Source organism: Chanodichthys erythropterus, chromosome 21 (assembly GCF_024489055.1).
Source record: "Chanodichthys erythropterus isolate Z2021 chromosome 21, ASM2448905v1, whole genome shotgun sequence".
Taxonomy (NCBI): Eukaryota; Metazoa; Chordata; class Actinopteri; order Cypriniformes; family Xenocyprididae; genus Chanodichthys; species Chanodichthys erythropterus.
In genome coordinates, this window is record NC_090241.1 from 13,988,421 (window position 1) to 14,004,942 (window position 16,522).

The 16,522-nt window shown below is 37.4% G+C and overlaps 1 protein-coding gene across 2 annotated transcripts in view; it reads left to right on the forward strand.

The window, feature by feature from the left end:
* Window positions 1-3,881: 3,881 nt before the first annotated feature.
* The window catches only part of card14 (caspase recruitment domain family, member 14), a 34,168-nt gene continuing 21,527 nt past the window's right edge, over window positions 3,882-16,522 (forward strand). Inside the window, exons 1-13 of one of the 2 annotated variants that reach the window (XM_067373931.1) lie at window positions 3,882-4,553; window positions 5,710-5,847; window positions 6,086-6,292; window positions 6,618-6,736; window positions 7,754-7,906; window positions 8,014-8,133; window positions 8,295-8,420; window positions 8,953-9,102; window positions 9,281-9,391; window positions 11,179-11,297; window positions 12,120-12,169; window positions 13,164-13,224; window positions 13,325-13,541. In XM_067373931.1, coding sequence (XP_067230032.1) covers window positions 4,343-4,553; window positions 5,710-5,847; window positions 6,086-6,292; window positions 6,618-6,736; window positions 7,754-7,906; window positions 8,014-8,133; window positions 8,295-8,420; window positions 8,953-9,102; window positions 9,281-9,391; window positions 11,179-11,297; window positions 12,120-12,169; window positions 13,164-13,224; window positions 13,325-13,541 — 1,782 coding nt within the window. In that variant the 5' untranslated portion in view covers window positions 3,882-4,342. The remainder of the gene's footprint in view (window positions 4,554-5,709; window positions 5,848-6,085; window positions 6,293-6,617; window positions 6,737-7,753; window positions 7,907-8,013; window positions 8,134-8,294; window positions 8,421-8,952; window positions 9,103-9,280; window positions 9,392-11,178; window positions 11,298-12,119; window positions 12,170-13,163; window positions 13,225-13,324; window positions 13,542-16,522) is intronic. The other variant, XM_067373932.1, reaches the window with a different exon arrangement.

Genomic DNA, 16,522 nt, shown 5'->3' on the forward strand with positions numbered 1-16,522 from the left:
ATAATGTTTCAGCTCATCAGTACATATATATATATATAGATATATATATATATATATATATATAGATATATATATATATATGACTTATAAGCTGTTTTCCTCACGGGGACCAAAAAATGTTCCCACAAGGACAAGATTTGAGTTATTGCATCATTGTGGGGACATTTTATATATATAAGTAATAGTAAGTGATGCTTTTTGTAAAGTTAGTGAAGTTTTCTGTGATGGGTTGGTATATAGAATAGAATATACAGTTTGTACAGTATAAAAGTCGTTATGTTTATGGAATGTCCCAATTAAACATGAAAACCCAACATCTGTGTGTGTGTAATGACACTTGTACTGTTGGGTCTTCAGGCTAATAATAGCAGCACAGGTTTTGTTTACTTTTCTAATACAGCAGGAGTCATGTTTCGGTCATAAACCCAACCCTTCATTCAGACCTGGGCAATGGCTGCCAAATATTCATACAGGCTTTGTTATGTGTGTTTTGATTTAGAGATGGCAGATATTACACTTAATACATCAAACTATTGTGTTAGTTCATTTTAGTCCAGATTATATATATATATATATATATATATATATATATATATATATATATATATATATATATATATATATATATATGTGTGTGTATGTGTGTGTGTGTGTAAAAATGCTTGGTTAATTAAAACAGTAGTCAACTATTGAACACATTCTCATCCATTCTTACATTTCCTGTTTTTGTTTTATTTTGTTTTTATGTTGAACAAAATTACACTAGTAGTACATCCAGGTTAGGTTTATGCTGGTTAGTGCATGGTCTACTAATTGACCAGAATAGTCAGCCTCTCGACAAGGCTTGATCTCAAAATGAATCATTTTTTAAATTCTAAATCAGGGGAATGGTATTCAGGGGAATCGACTCCAGTAAATGGCCTGTCCGTGTTGAACACGATTTAGGTTCCAAAAATAGCAGGTATTTTGTCTAAAGTTTAAATCGTCACACCTCTAATAGGTGGCGACCAGTGAGTGTCTTAGAGTATTATATGTTAGTCATTTAGTCATTCACTGATTTGTTCAAAGACACATTTGTTCACAGCTGTAACAACAAAAGGATTTGAACTAACTTCACTGAACATAAAAATCATGACTTGTATCTTTGAAATAAGAGAAAATGGAGGTGACGAAAAAGTTTACTCATTTCAAACTGTGGTTCACTGCAGAGGCCACTGAGGCTTTTCTGAGGCTGATTCTATTAATCATAATACTAATTACTTCATATTGCACTGTTTATTATAAGATTTCACTTGGAATCGACTTCATAGATTTGGAAGAACGTGCAATACAATTCAAAAATCCCAAAACAAGTGAACAGCTTTGACAGTTCTTTTGCAAGTGTAGATAATTATATATTTTATTTGTTTGTCTGGGTTTCTAAGGGGATCCTTTATGTTGAAGAACAACTCTTTGAATGCAGATGAGCGTATATTAGATCTGGACGTTTTTTGTTTTCTTGATGCTGGAATGTTGTGCATGTCACCATGACTGATGTAAATCTTGTCATAGTGCCGGCACTGGGGAGCTACAGCTACAGGTTTATTTAGTACTTTTTTTAGTTCCCTTTTTTTTGACAGACACTTCAACATGGAAACTTTTCCCCTGGCACAGTGAAACACTAAGGTATGTCCCTTGCAGACAGTTAAAGTGACATAAGCAGATTTTGCACTACAACAAGTGTTGGGGAAAGTTACCTTTACAAGTCATGCATTGCAATATTGTATTACTCCCTAAAAAAAGTAACTGTGAAGTAAATGTAGCGCCCCCTACCTGTTTTTTATGTTAAATAAGTAGGGCAGCGTACCAGATTCATTAACTATGTGCCTACAGATGATGAAATTAGGCCCCTCTGGTGTCACGCATAAATTACTTCTCCTTTAGAAAATTATATATAATGAAATCTATAGTAACTTATGAATAACTTGTACATGAATAAACGTTTTGAATGAATACAACTCTGGAGGGATAACAAAAGATACAGAATTTTATTAGAACAGAAATAGAAAATCAAAGATAGAATTTGAATGATGTGATGTATTCACACAATCACAAGACTTTAAATCTGACCAAATAAACCCCAAAAGGGCTATATCTCAGGTGACAGGAGTACAGGAATGGTCTCTGTAACAAACACTCGGAATGAAATGTACAAAATTATTCACTCTGGATGTCAGAAATCACTTTGAATACTCACAGTTGATAAGCGCGCTGAATAAACACAATGTAAAAGGAGATTAAACTTTGTGGGCCCACATACACATACACAAAACACACACACACACACACACACCCCGATGCAGGCCTGAGACGTTGCTGGAGTACGTGGTGGCCTTAGAAACAGTAAACTGGCCTCTTCGCTCTCCTGAGCGGAAAAAAACAAACTCACAACGGTAACGTTACCTAAATTCCGTTGGGGAATTACCAGTGACTCCGCTGCACGGTAGAAATAGACGGTCAATCTTCCTACTGTGCGCGGCTGAGCGCTCTCTGACAGTCCGGCTCCCGACTCCTATTCACGCACGGTAGTATGCCTCCTGGAAATCTTCGGCCGGTGCGCACTGCGCGCTTTCTGCAGGTGGGCCGCAGACTCTTCGCTTCGGCAGTCAAACTCACGACTCTCACGTTAACTAGGCACGATGATGTCTGTGCTCCGATCAACACGCAGCAAATAATGTGAGTGTCTCTAGTATTTGTGTTCGTACAAATGATATCTGAAGGATAACTTAAAACACCGTCTTTATCAATTCTTCCTGCTAAAGAATGTCGAAAGTCCTCAATGTAGAGCGAACATTCACGGAAAATTCAATTACAACACAATAACACAAACTGAAAACTCGTGTGACTTGAATCAAGTAAATATACACAATTTAAGATATAAATATGATGAATAATACATTAAAACTTCTAAAATCTTTATCATAAACTATCTGTTTATCTTTCCGATCGGCTGCATCCGTTAAAAAAAAAATCCTCTCTCGTCTCCATGGAAACCCCAAACAAATCACAAAACATAACAAAACATAAAGGCGAGGGCGGGACTTAACGTTCATAAACCAATAGACTAGAGAAAGACCTAACTTGTAGGTCTTTTCACACGTGTATAAAAATCAAACTTGATATATGCTCGTATTCTTAACAGCATACACACCCACATTTTATACAGCAATATATAGAGTGGTATATTCCATTCACATTTTAGCTCTGAGCAAGAACAAAATAAAATAAAGTGAAATAAACTCAATACCTGTAGAATTTTATTCTACTTGGTTACATAAAGTAAAGTTACTTAGTTACTTTTTATGGAAAGCAATGTGTAATGTTACTTTTGCATTACTTTTTCTCACTTGGGCTTGCTTGTATGTTGTTTAATAGCAAAACAAGTTATTCCATTTTTGGTAAATGTAAAGTGAAATGAACAAGCCTCCGGCTGAAGGAAATCCAAATTCAGACCTGTACAGTAGAGGGCGCAGCTCAGACAAGAAAGTTCAGCAGTCTTCAGCAATAAAAACAAAAATTGAAACACAAATGTGATGTTTATCTAAAAGTAGGTTAAAAGTAATGTCATTTTACGAGTTAGATGGAAAAAGTAATCTGATTACATAACTTGTGTTACTTGTAAAGTGTTACCCTCAACACTGACTACAACATCATCATACCTCCACAAAAGCAGATTATCATCAGCAAAGGATGTACATGGTGTGTTTGCATGTGACATGTAATTTCCCATAAACTTCAGAATCCCTCTTTCATTTCCTTTTTTCCTGTTGGACTTTGTACCTGTTCACAGCCTGTTTCATTTGCTTTAGATAGGAAGAACTTGCTTGACACAGACAAATCACACAAGAAGAGCGGATGAGTATATGTTTTCGTAGATAAGTTGCGGTTTGCTTTGTAAATAAGATCTCTGTATTGCTTTAGTGGATAATGGTAATCTGAGCAACAACTACATCATGAAAATAAATGATTTGTAATGTCAGGCATCCTTAAGTAATATTTGAAATCCTGTGTGCTTCTTTTTAATTCAAGGGGAAATCCACATGACATGCTCTGTGTATGTGTGTATGTGTTGCCGGGAAAACATCTCCTTGTTGTTCAGGTTTCCTCACGCACCTGTGGGTGTGAAGGGGGAGGAGTTTTAACTTAAACTCCCTCACAATCTCACTCCTTCTCATTTGTCATTTCACTTCTGCTGTGTTTATGCCTGCATTGGAGTTGTTTTTATTGCAGTTAGTTTTTTAGGCATTTGTAAAATCCTCTGTGTTTATATGTTTGGCAAAGTGTCTGATTTCAGGATTTCAGCATGAATGAGAGTGTCCTGAACACTCCAGACTTAAAGGATCTAGAGGAAGAAGAACTGTGGGATCTTATTAATGATAACCGCCATGCCATCTCTATCGGCGTCCGTCCCTGTGTTCTCATCCCTTACCTGCGCCAGGCACGTGTCCTCACAAACCTGGATGAGGATGAGATTTTTACCAATCCCCGTATCATCAACCGCTGCATGAGGACCGGTAAGACATTTTGACTTATGGGAATCAGAGGAGAGATGCTTGAAATACTGTATACCAGAGCATGACAAAAGTCAATGAAGTACAGCTATTATTAAAAAAAAAAAAAAATAAAAAAAATGCTTTCTAATAATTACCTTAAAAAAATTAATTAAAAAATATTTAATGAAAAGGTGGAAGTTAAGATATTTTGTTTGTTGATGTATTTTGTAAATTGATGTTTTGTTTTGGATTAGAGTGATGAAGGTGAAAATGAGCAGTTATTGGAAGGTTGGGTGGTTTATCTTTCAGAAATGTGAAAAAGCTTATTGGAAATATAGGTTAGATACAGACATGTCAGCTGGATCAGAGGTTATGCTGATGAACAAATAGAAAACCTCTCATTTTTGAAAAGGCTAGAGTGAAGAGAGAGAAAGGGGCATGTAAATTAAAGGAATGCACTGTAAAAATCAGCTTAAAAGTTCAGGAGATGCCTTACATTTTCAAGTAAATCGAGTTGAATCTTGTATAATTTATAAGCAAAGTTGATATTGCTTAAATTATTTTGATGAGTTCAAGTAATGTAAAAACATAAGTTGCCTTGACTTACTAATAATATATTCTTTTCTACAGTGTAGGTCACCAGAAATTTAAATTCAATATTTTCATCATTTATTCACTCTTATGTTTTTCCAAACCTGCTGTATGCTATTATTATTTTTCACTCACATATAAAAGTAGACATTACAAAAGTAGAATCGCTACACAGTTCTTGCCATACAATGTTCAAAGTGACCAAAGGCTGCCAAGCTCCAAAAAGGACAAATTAACTAAGAAAGTTTTTTATAATAGAAGTATCTCATGCACTATTTCTTCCAGAGTCATATGCTTTGTGTGAGTAATATAAAGTCTAGCCTGCTTGCATGAAGAATTGCAAAATAGTTTTCAGTTACTACACATGTGAGAACCAATGCAATATTAGAATCAATAATTTCAATGTAAATTTTTTTGAACCCGGATGAAAATAACAGCATGTGAGTTTGAAATGATATGCGTGCGTACATAATTCCCATTTTTGGGTGATCTCTTTCTTTAAAGAATACTTGAAAGTTGATTTAGTGGATTAATGTATCTTATGGTATTTTGATATAATGTCTGAAATGTCAATCTTTTTCTGCAGGTCATATGCTTGACATGTTGCACCTACAGGGTCGTAATGGAGCAATGGCTCTGCTTGAAAGTCTGATGATTCATTACCCAACTCTCTACACACAGATCACTGGCCGCCAGCCCAGCATTGAGCCTTCAGGCTTCAGTGGTCAGTCAGTGCACTTTTATCCTCCTTGGTTTCTGATCATGTATTACAAGCATATACAAAGCCTATGTGTAGTAGTTAAAGCGGGAAGCTGTAATGTTTGTGACTTCTAAACTGTCCAAAATTAAACAATGCAACTCTAGTGTCAAATGTGCACAAGTGAATATATTTTCATGTGTGTGTTTGAGAGATGTTTATCACCTTATTTAAGGCTAATTAGTAAAACCTTGCTTCTTGCCAGGCCTGATAAATTACACTGAGCTGACAGAGTACCTAGTTAATGCGGTAAGCAGTATGCAGACAGAGCTACAAGTGGCACGTCAAGAGGTTGTGCGGCTGCGAGCTCGATGCTGTGAGCTGGAGGGGAAACTGAAACAGGTCCAACAAAATAATGAAGAGTTCAGACAGATGCAGGAAGAGCATGGACAACTGCGCAGTCATCTAGATGGTGTGCATTTAACACAGCTTCACATCAATGTGGCTAATGTTTCACTTATAAATCATTAACAAACATATACTGTATAATGTAATTTATGTATATATGAAGTTTTATAAGTTTTATAACATTAACTACAGTTAACTATTAAATGTAAAATGTAATAATGTTTGTGAATGCAAGTTCATTTTAAGTGTTAACCTTTTAAAATTGTTACATTTTATTTTGAGAAATTCAGAATTTCTTTGAAATAAAGTGTGCAGTACAATGCTTTCTCACAGTCAGTGTTTCTTTGCCTGTTTGAAGACTATTTCATGTCTGCTTGTCTTCTGTATAGGTTTAAACAGGAAACTGCTGAAACTGAAGGATGAGAAATGTGATCTCTATGTCAGATATACCACAGTTCTTGAGGAGAAGTCTGCAACTATCATACGTAACAGAGACCTGCAACTAGAGGTAAGGAATCAGATTTTATGTGTTTGTATGTATGCTTTTACTTGCACTTTATTTGCCATAAGTTACAATAAACAAATTGTCTCGTTCACGTGCCTGATAGAGAGCAGAATTCCATAAAGAAGTTAAAGAGAAAGTAGTTTGTATGTGAAATATTTTTCAAATATTGTAACTGGTGTTGTTTTGTACTAGTTGCAAAACATGGTAACACTTTATTTTACGGTCTTTTAACTAGTTGCTTGTTAGCATGCATATACTAGAATATTGGCTATTTATTAGTACTTATTAAGCACATATTAATGCCTTATTCTGCATGACCTTATTCTACATTCTTAATCCTACCCAATACCTAAACTTACAACTACCTTACTAACTATTAATAAGCAGTAAATTAGTAGTTAATAGATTGTATGTGTTCTCTATACTAAAGTGTTACCCAAAACATATTAGATCATGTTAACATCATGTTAAAATAATCCTGATGTAACAGTTTTTTTTGTATTGTCTTTCCTGGCTGACATGAAAAACTTTCCATTTGATAATGTAACGATTCCAGAAATACCAGACAATTGTTAAAGCTTGTCTCACGTTACAGAAGGACACACTGCAAGCAACATCATAGTTTATATTAATACACTAAAAAACATCTGTAAAAAAAGGGCACAATGGTACTGTATTAATTTGAAGGAATTTTCCGTATTTATTTTTTTACAGGTGTTTTACAAATTTTGAACTTCATTGAGTTGTGTTTTAGGGTTAACGGAAATGTCGGTAAAATTACTGGATAATGTCCGGGTAGTAAGCTACCAGTACTTTTTCTGTTATAGCAATAGCATACATACTTTCATAAAGTACTTGAGATCAGTTTTGTTTATCCCTTTACCCTACTTAGCAGAGAGTCATTAAGAGGACAGAAAGAAAAACTACAGTATTACCAACACAACAAAAACAGGAATGCTGGATTGCTTTACAAATAACATCAGAGCATGATGAAATCTCTTCACCTCACCTCTTCTCCAGATTTACCAGCTGCAGTGTGAGTTAAGGAAGGCACAGAAAGAGACAGACTTCCAAAGGCAGCGTTCCTTAAAGAATCCCAGTGACACACAGAAGCTCAAAGATGAACTCAACGCTGTACGCGCAAAGTTACTGGAGACTGAGATATTCTCCCCGGTGAATAAGAGAATCATTTTATAGTAATAAAACAATTCAACATATTTTGGGACTCAATCTTATCTGGTTGACCTTCACAGTAAATCTATCTCTTTCTCTTTCAATAGGTACAGCAAGATATCCTTGAGAATGATTTAAAGGAGACAGAGACCAGACGTTCAGAACTTGCCGAGGATGTCAGTAGACTAAGTGAGGAGAATGAACGACTCCAGCAAGAAAAAGAGGAGGTAAACTGGTCTTTCCTTAACATTAATGTTGTTTGTTAGTTTTCAAAATGTTGTACTATGTATAAAACTTTACCTCTTTAGTTCTGTAAAGTTTTATACTTTAGCACTTTAGCACTTTTTTTTCTCTTAAATGTCCATATTTTTGCCCCCTCTCATTTTAGCTCATAGAAGAGAAAGGCTATTTAGCCTTGGAGGTGGAGAAGTTGACTGTGGACTGTGAGATGTACCAGCACAGGAGTATACTGTTCCAGAGTCAGCTAGAAGAGGTGCAGTCAGAGAGAGACAAGGTCAGTATCATATTATATAATACAAAATCAAGTCTTAAATAAGTTTTCAGATTCAACAATGGGTAACACTTTATAATATGTATACAGTAACAAATCACTTATAAATAATTTGCAAAATATTAGTTTATAATTAATTAATAGTTTATAATCTGTAGTTAATACACTAATTGACTATATACAAATAGTGAGTTCTTCATTCATTGTCACTGTATTTAACAGTGTTATTGTTTAATTAGCTCATATATAAATAGTTAGATAATGTTTTGTAATGCTTTGTTAACAACTTATTAACCATATTAGAAAATTAGAAAATGTCCTTAATTAAGTGCTTTGAACCAACCTTTACTGGACATTAACTACATTATTAACTGTATTAAGTGTTCCTTAAAATGTTTACAAATACATTAAACACACAAGATTCTTTTTGGGACATTCTGAAATCATGCTGGAAAACATAAATTTTGTACAGACATGTGGAGTCCACTACTGGGAAATTAAAGCTTTCTTATATACTGCTCATGTTTTTTTTCAGGCATATTTGTCCCGTGATGAGGCCCAGGCTCAGATCGCACGGAGTCTCACAGAGAAGGATGTGCTGAGAGGACAACTAATGGAGCTACAGGAGAAGGTTTTCACCATGAAAGCCTGTAGCAGGCAAAGAGAAAGAAGAGAAAAATCCAGGGTAAAATAAAATGTTTGTTTATTATAAATTCAATACCCAAAATACAGTAGCTTACCAGAAGGATTTTGCATATATTTAGAGCAATTTTCAATATTTTTCTGTGACTGTCAATTACATCTGTAACCTAATACAACCACACAGGGCTTTATTTTTACTGTTATGTCTCTTGAATGAGTAGGACAGGAAGTTCAGTTGCGAAAGCAGTGAGGGCCCTCCTCCCAGCCCCCAACCCAGAAGACAGCTATGTCGCATGAAAGCAATCCTTCCTGAGAGTTTCAGCTCATATGAGGTACATTACTGTAAATGTTCTCCTTATCTAAGCCTAGTGTGAATTAAGCTGTTTCCCAATTTGCTTACTTATGCACTATTCTATGCCATTTTGTAGTATAAATACTGTGAGTAGTGTGTTCACACTGAAATTCCAAATAGAAAAAGTACACTTTAAATGACAAACTTTATGAACCAAAAAAACTTTTGGACACTTCATGCACTCAAACTGTTGCAGCTTTAATTACGCTGTTAGACTGTGATGTTCAATGACAAAATAACCTTATAAAATTCATACACTACACAGATGAGTATAAGTAAATATACATAAGTACATAGTGTATAAGTGCATAGTGTAGTACATCATTTGGTACTCAATATTAGTCTTAGCCTCAGACAGTCCATGAAGAATACAGAGAAAAATGTGAATACTACTCACTCTGCATAATAATAATGTGTGTATATTATGCATTCTAAATAGTATGCGAGATTAGAATAAGTTTTAAGTTTTCGAAGTATGGATCAGTGCACAGTCTAACAGCTGATATTGCTCACAGCTCATTAGAGGATTTGGTTTAGAACTAAGAACTACAAACATATAGAAGGATGTTAACTGTGACAGGCTGTGACAGATGATTGACAGGCTAGTTTTCAGTGACAGAATGTACATAAATATCCGATATTGTGCAATATTGTAACATAGTACTATGTCCCAAAACTTGCCTACTCTTCTGCTACACACTTAAAAGTATCTACTTTTCCTTCACAACAAGAGTACATACTTTTAGGGTATAAGAAAGTGAATTGTGATCCAGCAAAAATTGTGTTTACATTCTTTTTTGAAAATTAAAATAATCATATGTCAAAGTTTGCAAGGTTAGTGACATCAAATCTTGATAATGAAAGTTATTCAGAATTATGTTTGAGAATTTGCATGAGTTTTAAATTTCCACCCTAGTGTGGTATATACCCCACCCCTAAACAGCACATATGAACAAAACAACACTACTGGCAAATGAAAAGTTTCTTAATTACAGATACTGCTCATGGTTTTTCTTCAGGCATATTTGTCCCATTAAGAAGTTATTTGTGACTTTAGATGTCAGTCTAAGCAACACAGGCATTCCTGGAATGCAGTATGACAGAGTTAGTGCAGAAAAGTGTGCAAAACACATGCATTAAAGAACAATAACTATTGTGATAAATATAGCTGTAAAGCTTTAAAAATTGTTCTAATTTAATTTAATGAGGAGTCCACGCTTTATCAAGCACTTTATTTTCCATCTAATAATTAGCCGGTAAAAGTCCATCCGACTTTAAAAATGCTTTATATAAACAGAACTTAATTGTCAGTTGGTGTGGATGCTAATATGGTTATTATATTTATCATTCTTGGTGTGAATGGGCCTTTACACTTACAGTTAATTTGGGTCAACTGTACATGCAGTATTAGTAATATCAGTATTAGTTTGCATTTGGTTATGTAAGAATGGGCCCTGAAGGCCATGTGTGTGTGCGTGTTTTTGTGACATATCAGGACACAAATTTGTATAATGACAGGGGTATGACAAAGCTATGACAAGGAGAGGGTGACTTATAAGGACATTACCCCATGTCCCCATTTTTCAAAAGGCTTATAAAAATCATACAGAATTAGTTTTTTTGAGAAAGTAAAAATGTGCAAAGTTTTCTGTGATGGGTAGGTATAGGGGTAGTGTAGGGTGATAGAAAATACGCCTAGAAAATACGCCTATGGAATGTCCCCACAGTTCACAAAAACAAACGTGTGTGTGAATCAATCTTTTACAGTTCAATGATGAAGTAATCAACAGTGTCAATTCCAATCAAGTGGAGCCCCCCTGTTCTGAATCTCTCCGTAGACGAGAGTTACACTTTCCCTCCAGAAGTGACATGGAAGACATCTACAGGTGAGCTGCTCATCTGGTCCGTAGCAGTGAAATGTACAACTGTGAAAATAACAGTTTGGTTTTGAGTTTTTCAGCTTAGCTACATTAACTATTAAGTTATTATCTTTAATTGACATTTTAAAATGGTTATTAGTAGTTGCCCACTGAGAATTATTACATCATTGCAATCATTTAACTTGATAATTGTGTTAATAATAATTGGAAGAGGACCACTTTTAAACCCATTTACATTCTTTCATTACATAAATGAATCCAAACCCAAAACCATTGCTTTAAAGTGTTTAAATTGTCTGGATTCAGTCAGCTTTACTGAATAGAAAAGTGCTGTTTGTATGGCAGTGCACGTGGAACTTGCATCAAGCCAGCAAACAGTTGCTGTTGTAGGATGATTTACGCAGACAGGATGAGTGTATAACCTGTTAATATGGTCACCAAAATTAATTGCCATTGCTTACACCCTGTTTCTGCGTCTGGTGGGAAACAGGACTGAGGGCACATTTTCTTTTTTCTTTTTAAATCTTTATTGTTTGTATGTCTTCCATAGTATAATTACACCATCCATTAGTATTTCCTGTTTCCTTGATTCTATGATCTTAATGTTACATTGTATGTGCCCATGACTCAGACACACTATCATAAAACTTACTTATAAATCGACAATGTTTCCGTATGTACATTCACCTTGTGGTAGAGAGAAAGATGTTGTGTAGTAGGTCTATCTAAAAATAACTTCCTCAGAGAGAGGAAGTTTGCATGCAGATTATCTAGAGAACTGGTTTTCAAAATAGTTAAAAAGCACGACCCTCTTTTTTCCATTTTCAGCAGTCAAGAGCTGACCGATGACTCTTCTGATTATGTTGTCATTCCTAAAGGTACTGTTACTTCCTCCTACATTACATTGTGGTTACCCAAATAAGCTAAAATGTAAATTTTACACAAATGTTTATGCTTTCACTTAGTTACATACAGTGCCCCAAAAATACACTTAAAACATCACAAAATATCAAACCAAGTACAATTTATTTTTGAAGAACCAGCTAATTTTTTCAGGCAAAACATTTATAAGTTAGGAATATGATCAGTGATATGTTAGGAATAAGATAATTAAACAATAATATTCAAAATTAAGGCAAAAGTATTGTAACAATTGCTGATTGCCAAATAGTTCAAAATTCACAGGATGAAAAACACCAGTATAACAGCATATTTGTTTACATTAGTTGTTTTTAATCTTGATTTTCTTAATGAGTAATTCAATGGAATACTTGTACTGAGCTCCATGACTTAGTTCTATTACATACTTTGAAATATCTTCTTCTGAATGATAAGTGGCAATAGCAGAAGCTAGTGAGTCATTTTTATTTGAATGTATGTAATGGAAATATGTCATGAAGTATTCCATTTAATTACTCATAAAAAAAAAAATCAAGTTTACATTTTCATGTTCACAGTGTGAATATTTTCAGAGAAAGGAGAGGAAATATTCAGAGAATTACCATGTACATCGTCTTCAAAATACGGGATTTTTTTTTTTTTCTTTCTTTTTTTTTTTTTAAAGCTTTAATTTAAGCTTTGATTTAAAAGCTTTAATTTAAATATTTCCATCTATACTACCTCATACATCCACTAAAAATGATCTTGGGACCAGTAAGTTGCAAAAATGGCTCGGCAAAGGGTAGTTAGTTCTAAGAACAGCTCTAGCATTATTTGTCAGCAAAATACATTTGCTTTGATATTTTGCTATGTAATGCAATGCCATTCAGACATTTGTGGCTTAAATGTCTAACAGTGTCCAAATACTTTTTAGGGACACTCTGCAATTAGAATGAATTATAATACACCCCTTGTTGATCTCCATTTTGATAGGAAAACATTTGAATGAGTCAATATCACCTACATCACTTCACAAGAGGAGCCCTACTGGCAGGTAAAATAAAAACTAAAGGTTAAACATAATAATCACATTTATTTATTTGAAATGGTCACACTGCAAAAAAAAAAAAACATGTCATTTTTTCTAAATCTAGCGTCTCAAGAGCATCAGCTCCCCCCTTCCTAATGCGCTCCAGACCTCAGGCCCTGCGTGTCACTGGTCGCGTACTCACCGTGTTTTTCCAGGGAGAAATGTTATTGAACCAACTACAGGTCATCGGGGGTAATAAGACCGGTGTGTTCGTGCATCATGTGACTGAAGGATCATCTGCTCATAACAGTGGTATCAGCCCTGGAACTCAGATACTTCAGGTAAGAGCATCTGTAGTCTGAACTCTAAAATTGTTGTTTGGGGAACATTTTGGGATTTATATTTCCCAACACTTAGGCATTTGTTTCACAAACAGGGCTTAGATTAGTTCAGGATTAGTTCAGAAGTATTTTAGTTCAATTAGGTTATTTAAGTAGCTTTTATAAACATACCTTGGAAAAAAAACATTGCTGGTGTGCATCTTGAGACAAAACAATGGCACTTACATATTTTAAGATACGTCAGTGCAAGTTGCTTTCACTTAAGACTGCTCAAACATGCATTTTAGTCTGGGACTAGGCTTAAGCCTTGTCTGTGAAACAGGGGGATAAAGTTATAGAAAAGTTATAGCTAAAGTATCCATTACTATCCAAAACATGTGAAAAATCTAGTCTAACTTGATAGTGAAGAACTTTCCCCTGAAAAAAAACCCAAAGTGGTAGGAGACACGAAGAGAATTCAGTGATGAAAGCAATGGCAGGTCTCTCCTGATTATTTCAAAGATAAGATGCACCAACAGAAAACAAAAACGTCTCATTTTCTCTTTCTCTTTGAATAAGGAATGATAACACACACACACACACATATATATATATATATATATATATATAACTATCGACGCTGCGTGGTAACGCATTGGGAACCTTCTGCGTGATGTCGTCACTGAAGCACTCATGTATCTAGCCAAATGCGTAGCGAGACATCAGAGACGGGTGATGTCATGGACCAGGAAATTATAAAGCACACTCGGATGCAGAGCACACCAGCTTCTGTGTCTTCAGCAAGCGCTCTATGTTATCTTGTGTGTCTTATTTGGTCTTGTTTGTCCTGCTATTTGCACAAATACGTTATCTCTTCATCTGAGGACAAGAGCTCTGCGGTACACCACACACACACACACATATATATATATATATATATATATATATATATATATATATATATATATATATATATTGTGAGAAAGACACTAGTTCAAATGGTGGAAGGCAGACAATTTAAGAAATGTGTTCACCCATGTACACATTACATTCCGGATGGGGACACCCACGAAATGTGTGTTGTCTGCCTGGGGGTTGAGCATGCACAGGCAGCTCTCGAGGGGGCTGTCTGTGTCCACTGCGAGAAGCTCACCCTCAAAGTATTAAGATCACGCCGGGCACTCTTTAACAATAAAGAGGGTGCTCTGGTTGGTGTTCCCCGTGGATCGGGTCCCGCTGTTGCTGAGGCGCAGCGGCGGCTTCATTCGTGGGGTTCGCAAATGGAGCCAGTGCCTCTCCTCAGGCGGCGGAAGCACGCGCAGCGGTTTCTCCCCCCCAGAGAGAGGCACCCGCGCTTCATCTCTCTTCCTCCGAGGAGGTTGATGTGATGAGCGTGGGGGAAGAGGAACCGCCATCCTCTTCCCCAGCACATGAGGAGCTCCTGGAGGTAGTGACCAGGGCTGTGGCCAAACTAAAAATCGACTGGCCAACAGAGCCGAAAAGTAAGCTGGATGAGCACTTTCTGCCTGCTCGGTCACTACCCCAGCGTCGGGGTTTGCCTTTCTTTCCTGACCTCCACACCAAGGTCTCGAGGTCATGGAAAAAGATGGCATCTTATCGTGTGTTCAGCCCCCAAACCTCAATGTACAGTAACATCGTGGGGCTGAAACAGCAAGGCTATGCCTCGGGTGGAAGAGACGCTTGCGGGCTATCTCTCCCCTGAGTCTGCATCATCGCTGAAAACCCCGACGTTGCCCACCAAGCCACTAAAGACCACATCAAGCTTGGTGGGCAAGGCTTACGTGACAGCAGGTCAGGCGGCGGCATGCTTACACACCATGTCGCTCCTACAAGCATATCAAGCTGACCTGCTGGGGGAAGTGGAGAATAGCGGGGAGGCCACATATGAGTGCATCCAGGAAATCAGGATGGCAACTGACCTGGCTCTCCGTGCCACCAAAGAGACGGCAAAAGAAATCGGCCGCTCTATGGCAGCATTGGTGGCTACGGAGAGGCACTTGTGGCTGAACCTCTCGGACATAAGGGAGCGTGACAAAGCCTCCCTTATGGACGCGCCGCTGTCTCCTGCGGGCCTCTTTGGCGACGCTGTTACAACAGTCGTCGAGAGGTTCCAGGAGGCTAAGAAACAGTGTGTTCTAGAGGTTCATCCCCCGCAAATCGAGAATCCCTCCCCCCGAGGCTGATGAGCGGTAGCAGCCTCGCCGTTGACAAGCTCCTCAGCGCACCACAGAGCGCAACAAAAGATCAGCGTGGCCACTCATGCTCCCCCGCAGAGAGGTTGGGGATCGGGTCGGCCCGCTGAGCCGAAGCGTTCTAGGGGCGGAACGGACCTGCGTGCCATTATCCTGGCCCGGAAGGCTTCGAAGCGGTCCTGATGTCTGTGGGTCAGGAACCGATGAGGGCGGCCCCCTCCGAGGGGAGCTGGCAAAAAATACATCTAACAGCCTCTCCCCTTCGGCGCCCTCAGGGGATCGTTATACCAACCCTGCCACCCAGTGTGCGTCAGGGCGCAGCGGTCTCCACTGACCCTCCGAGGAGGGCCGGCCACTTTATTCGATTGTTCTCTGCCGGTGCGCCGCTTCAGGTGCTCAAAAAACACCAGAGGCCAGTCTTGAGAGACTGGTTCCCTTAGTAGATTTTCTGGTAGAATGGAAACTTCTCCCGAATATATCAAAATGGGTGCTGCTCACTATAAAAGAGGGTTACAAGATTCAGTTCGGGTCTCGCCCGCCCAGATTCAACGGGGTTCTTCCCACAGTGGTAACTCCTGAGCATTCTCTGGTTATGGAACAAGAAGTTACGACACTTTTGAGAAAAGGAGCTATAGAAAGGGTCCCTCCTCCCAGCAATCAGTCAGGGTTTTACAGCTGTTATTTCATTGTTCCAAAGAAGGATGGAGGTCTACGACCTATCGTGTGCTAAATCGCTCAATACAAAAGCTCAAGTTCAAGATGCTGACACTCAAACTGATCATACCACAG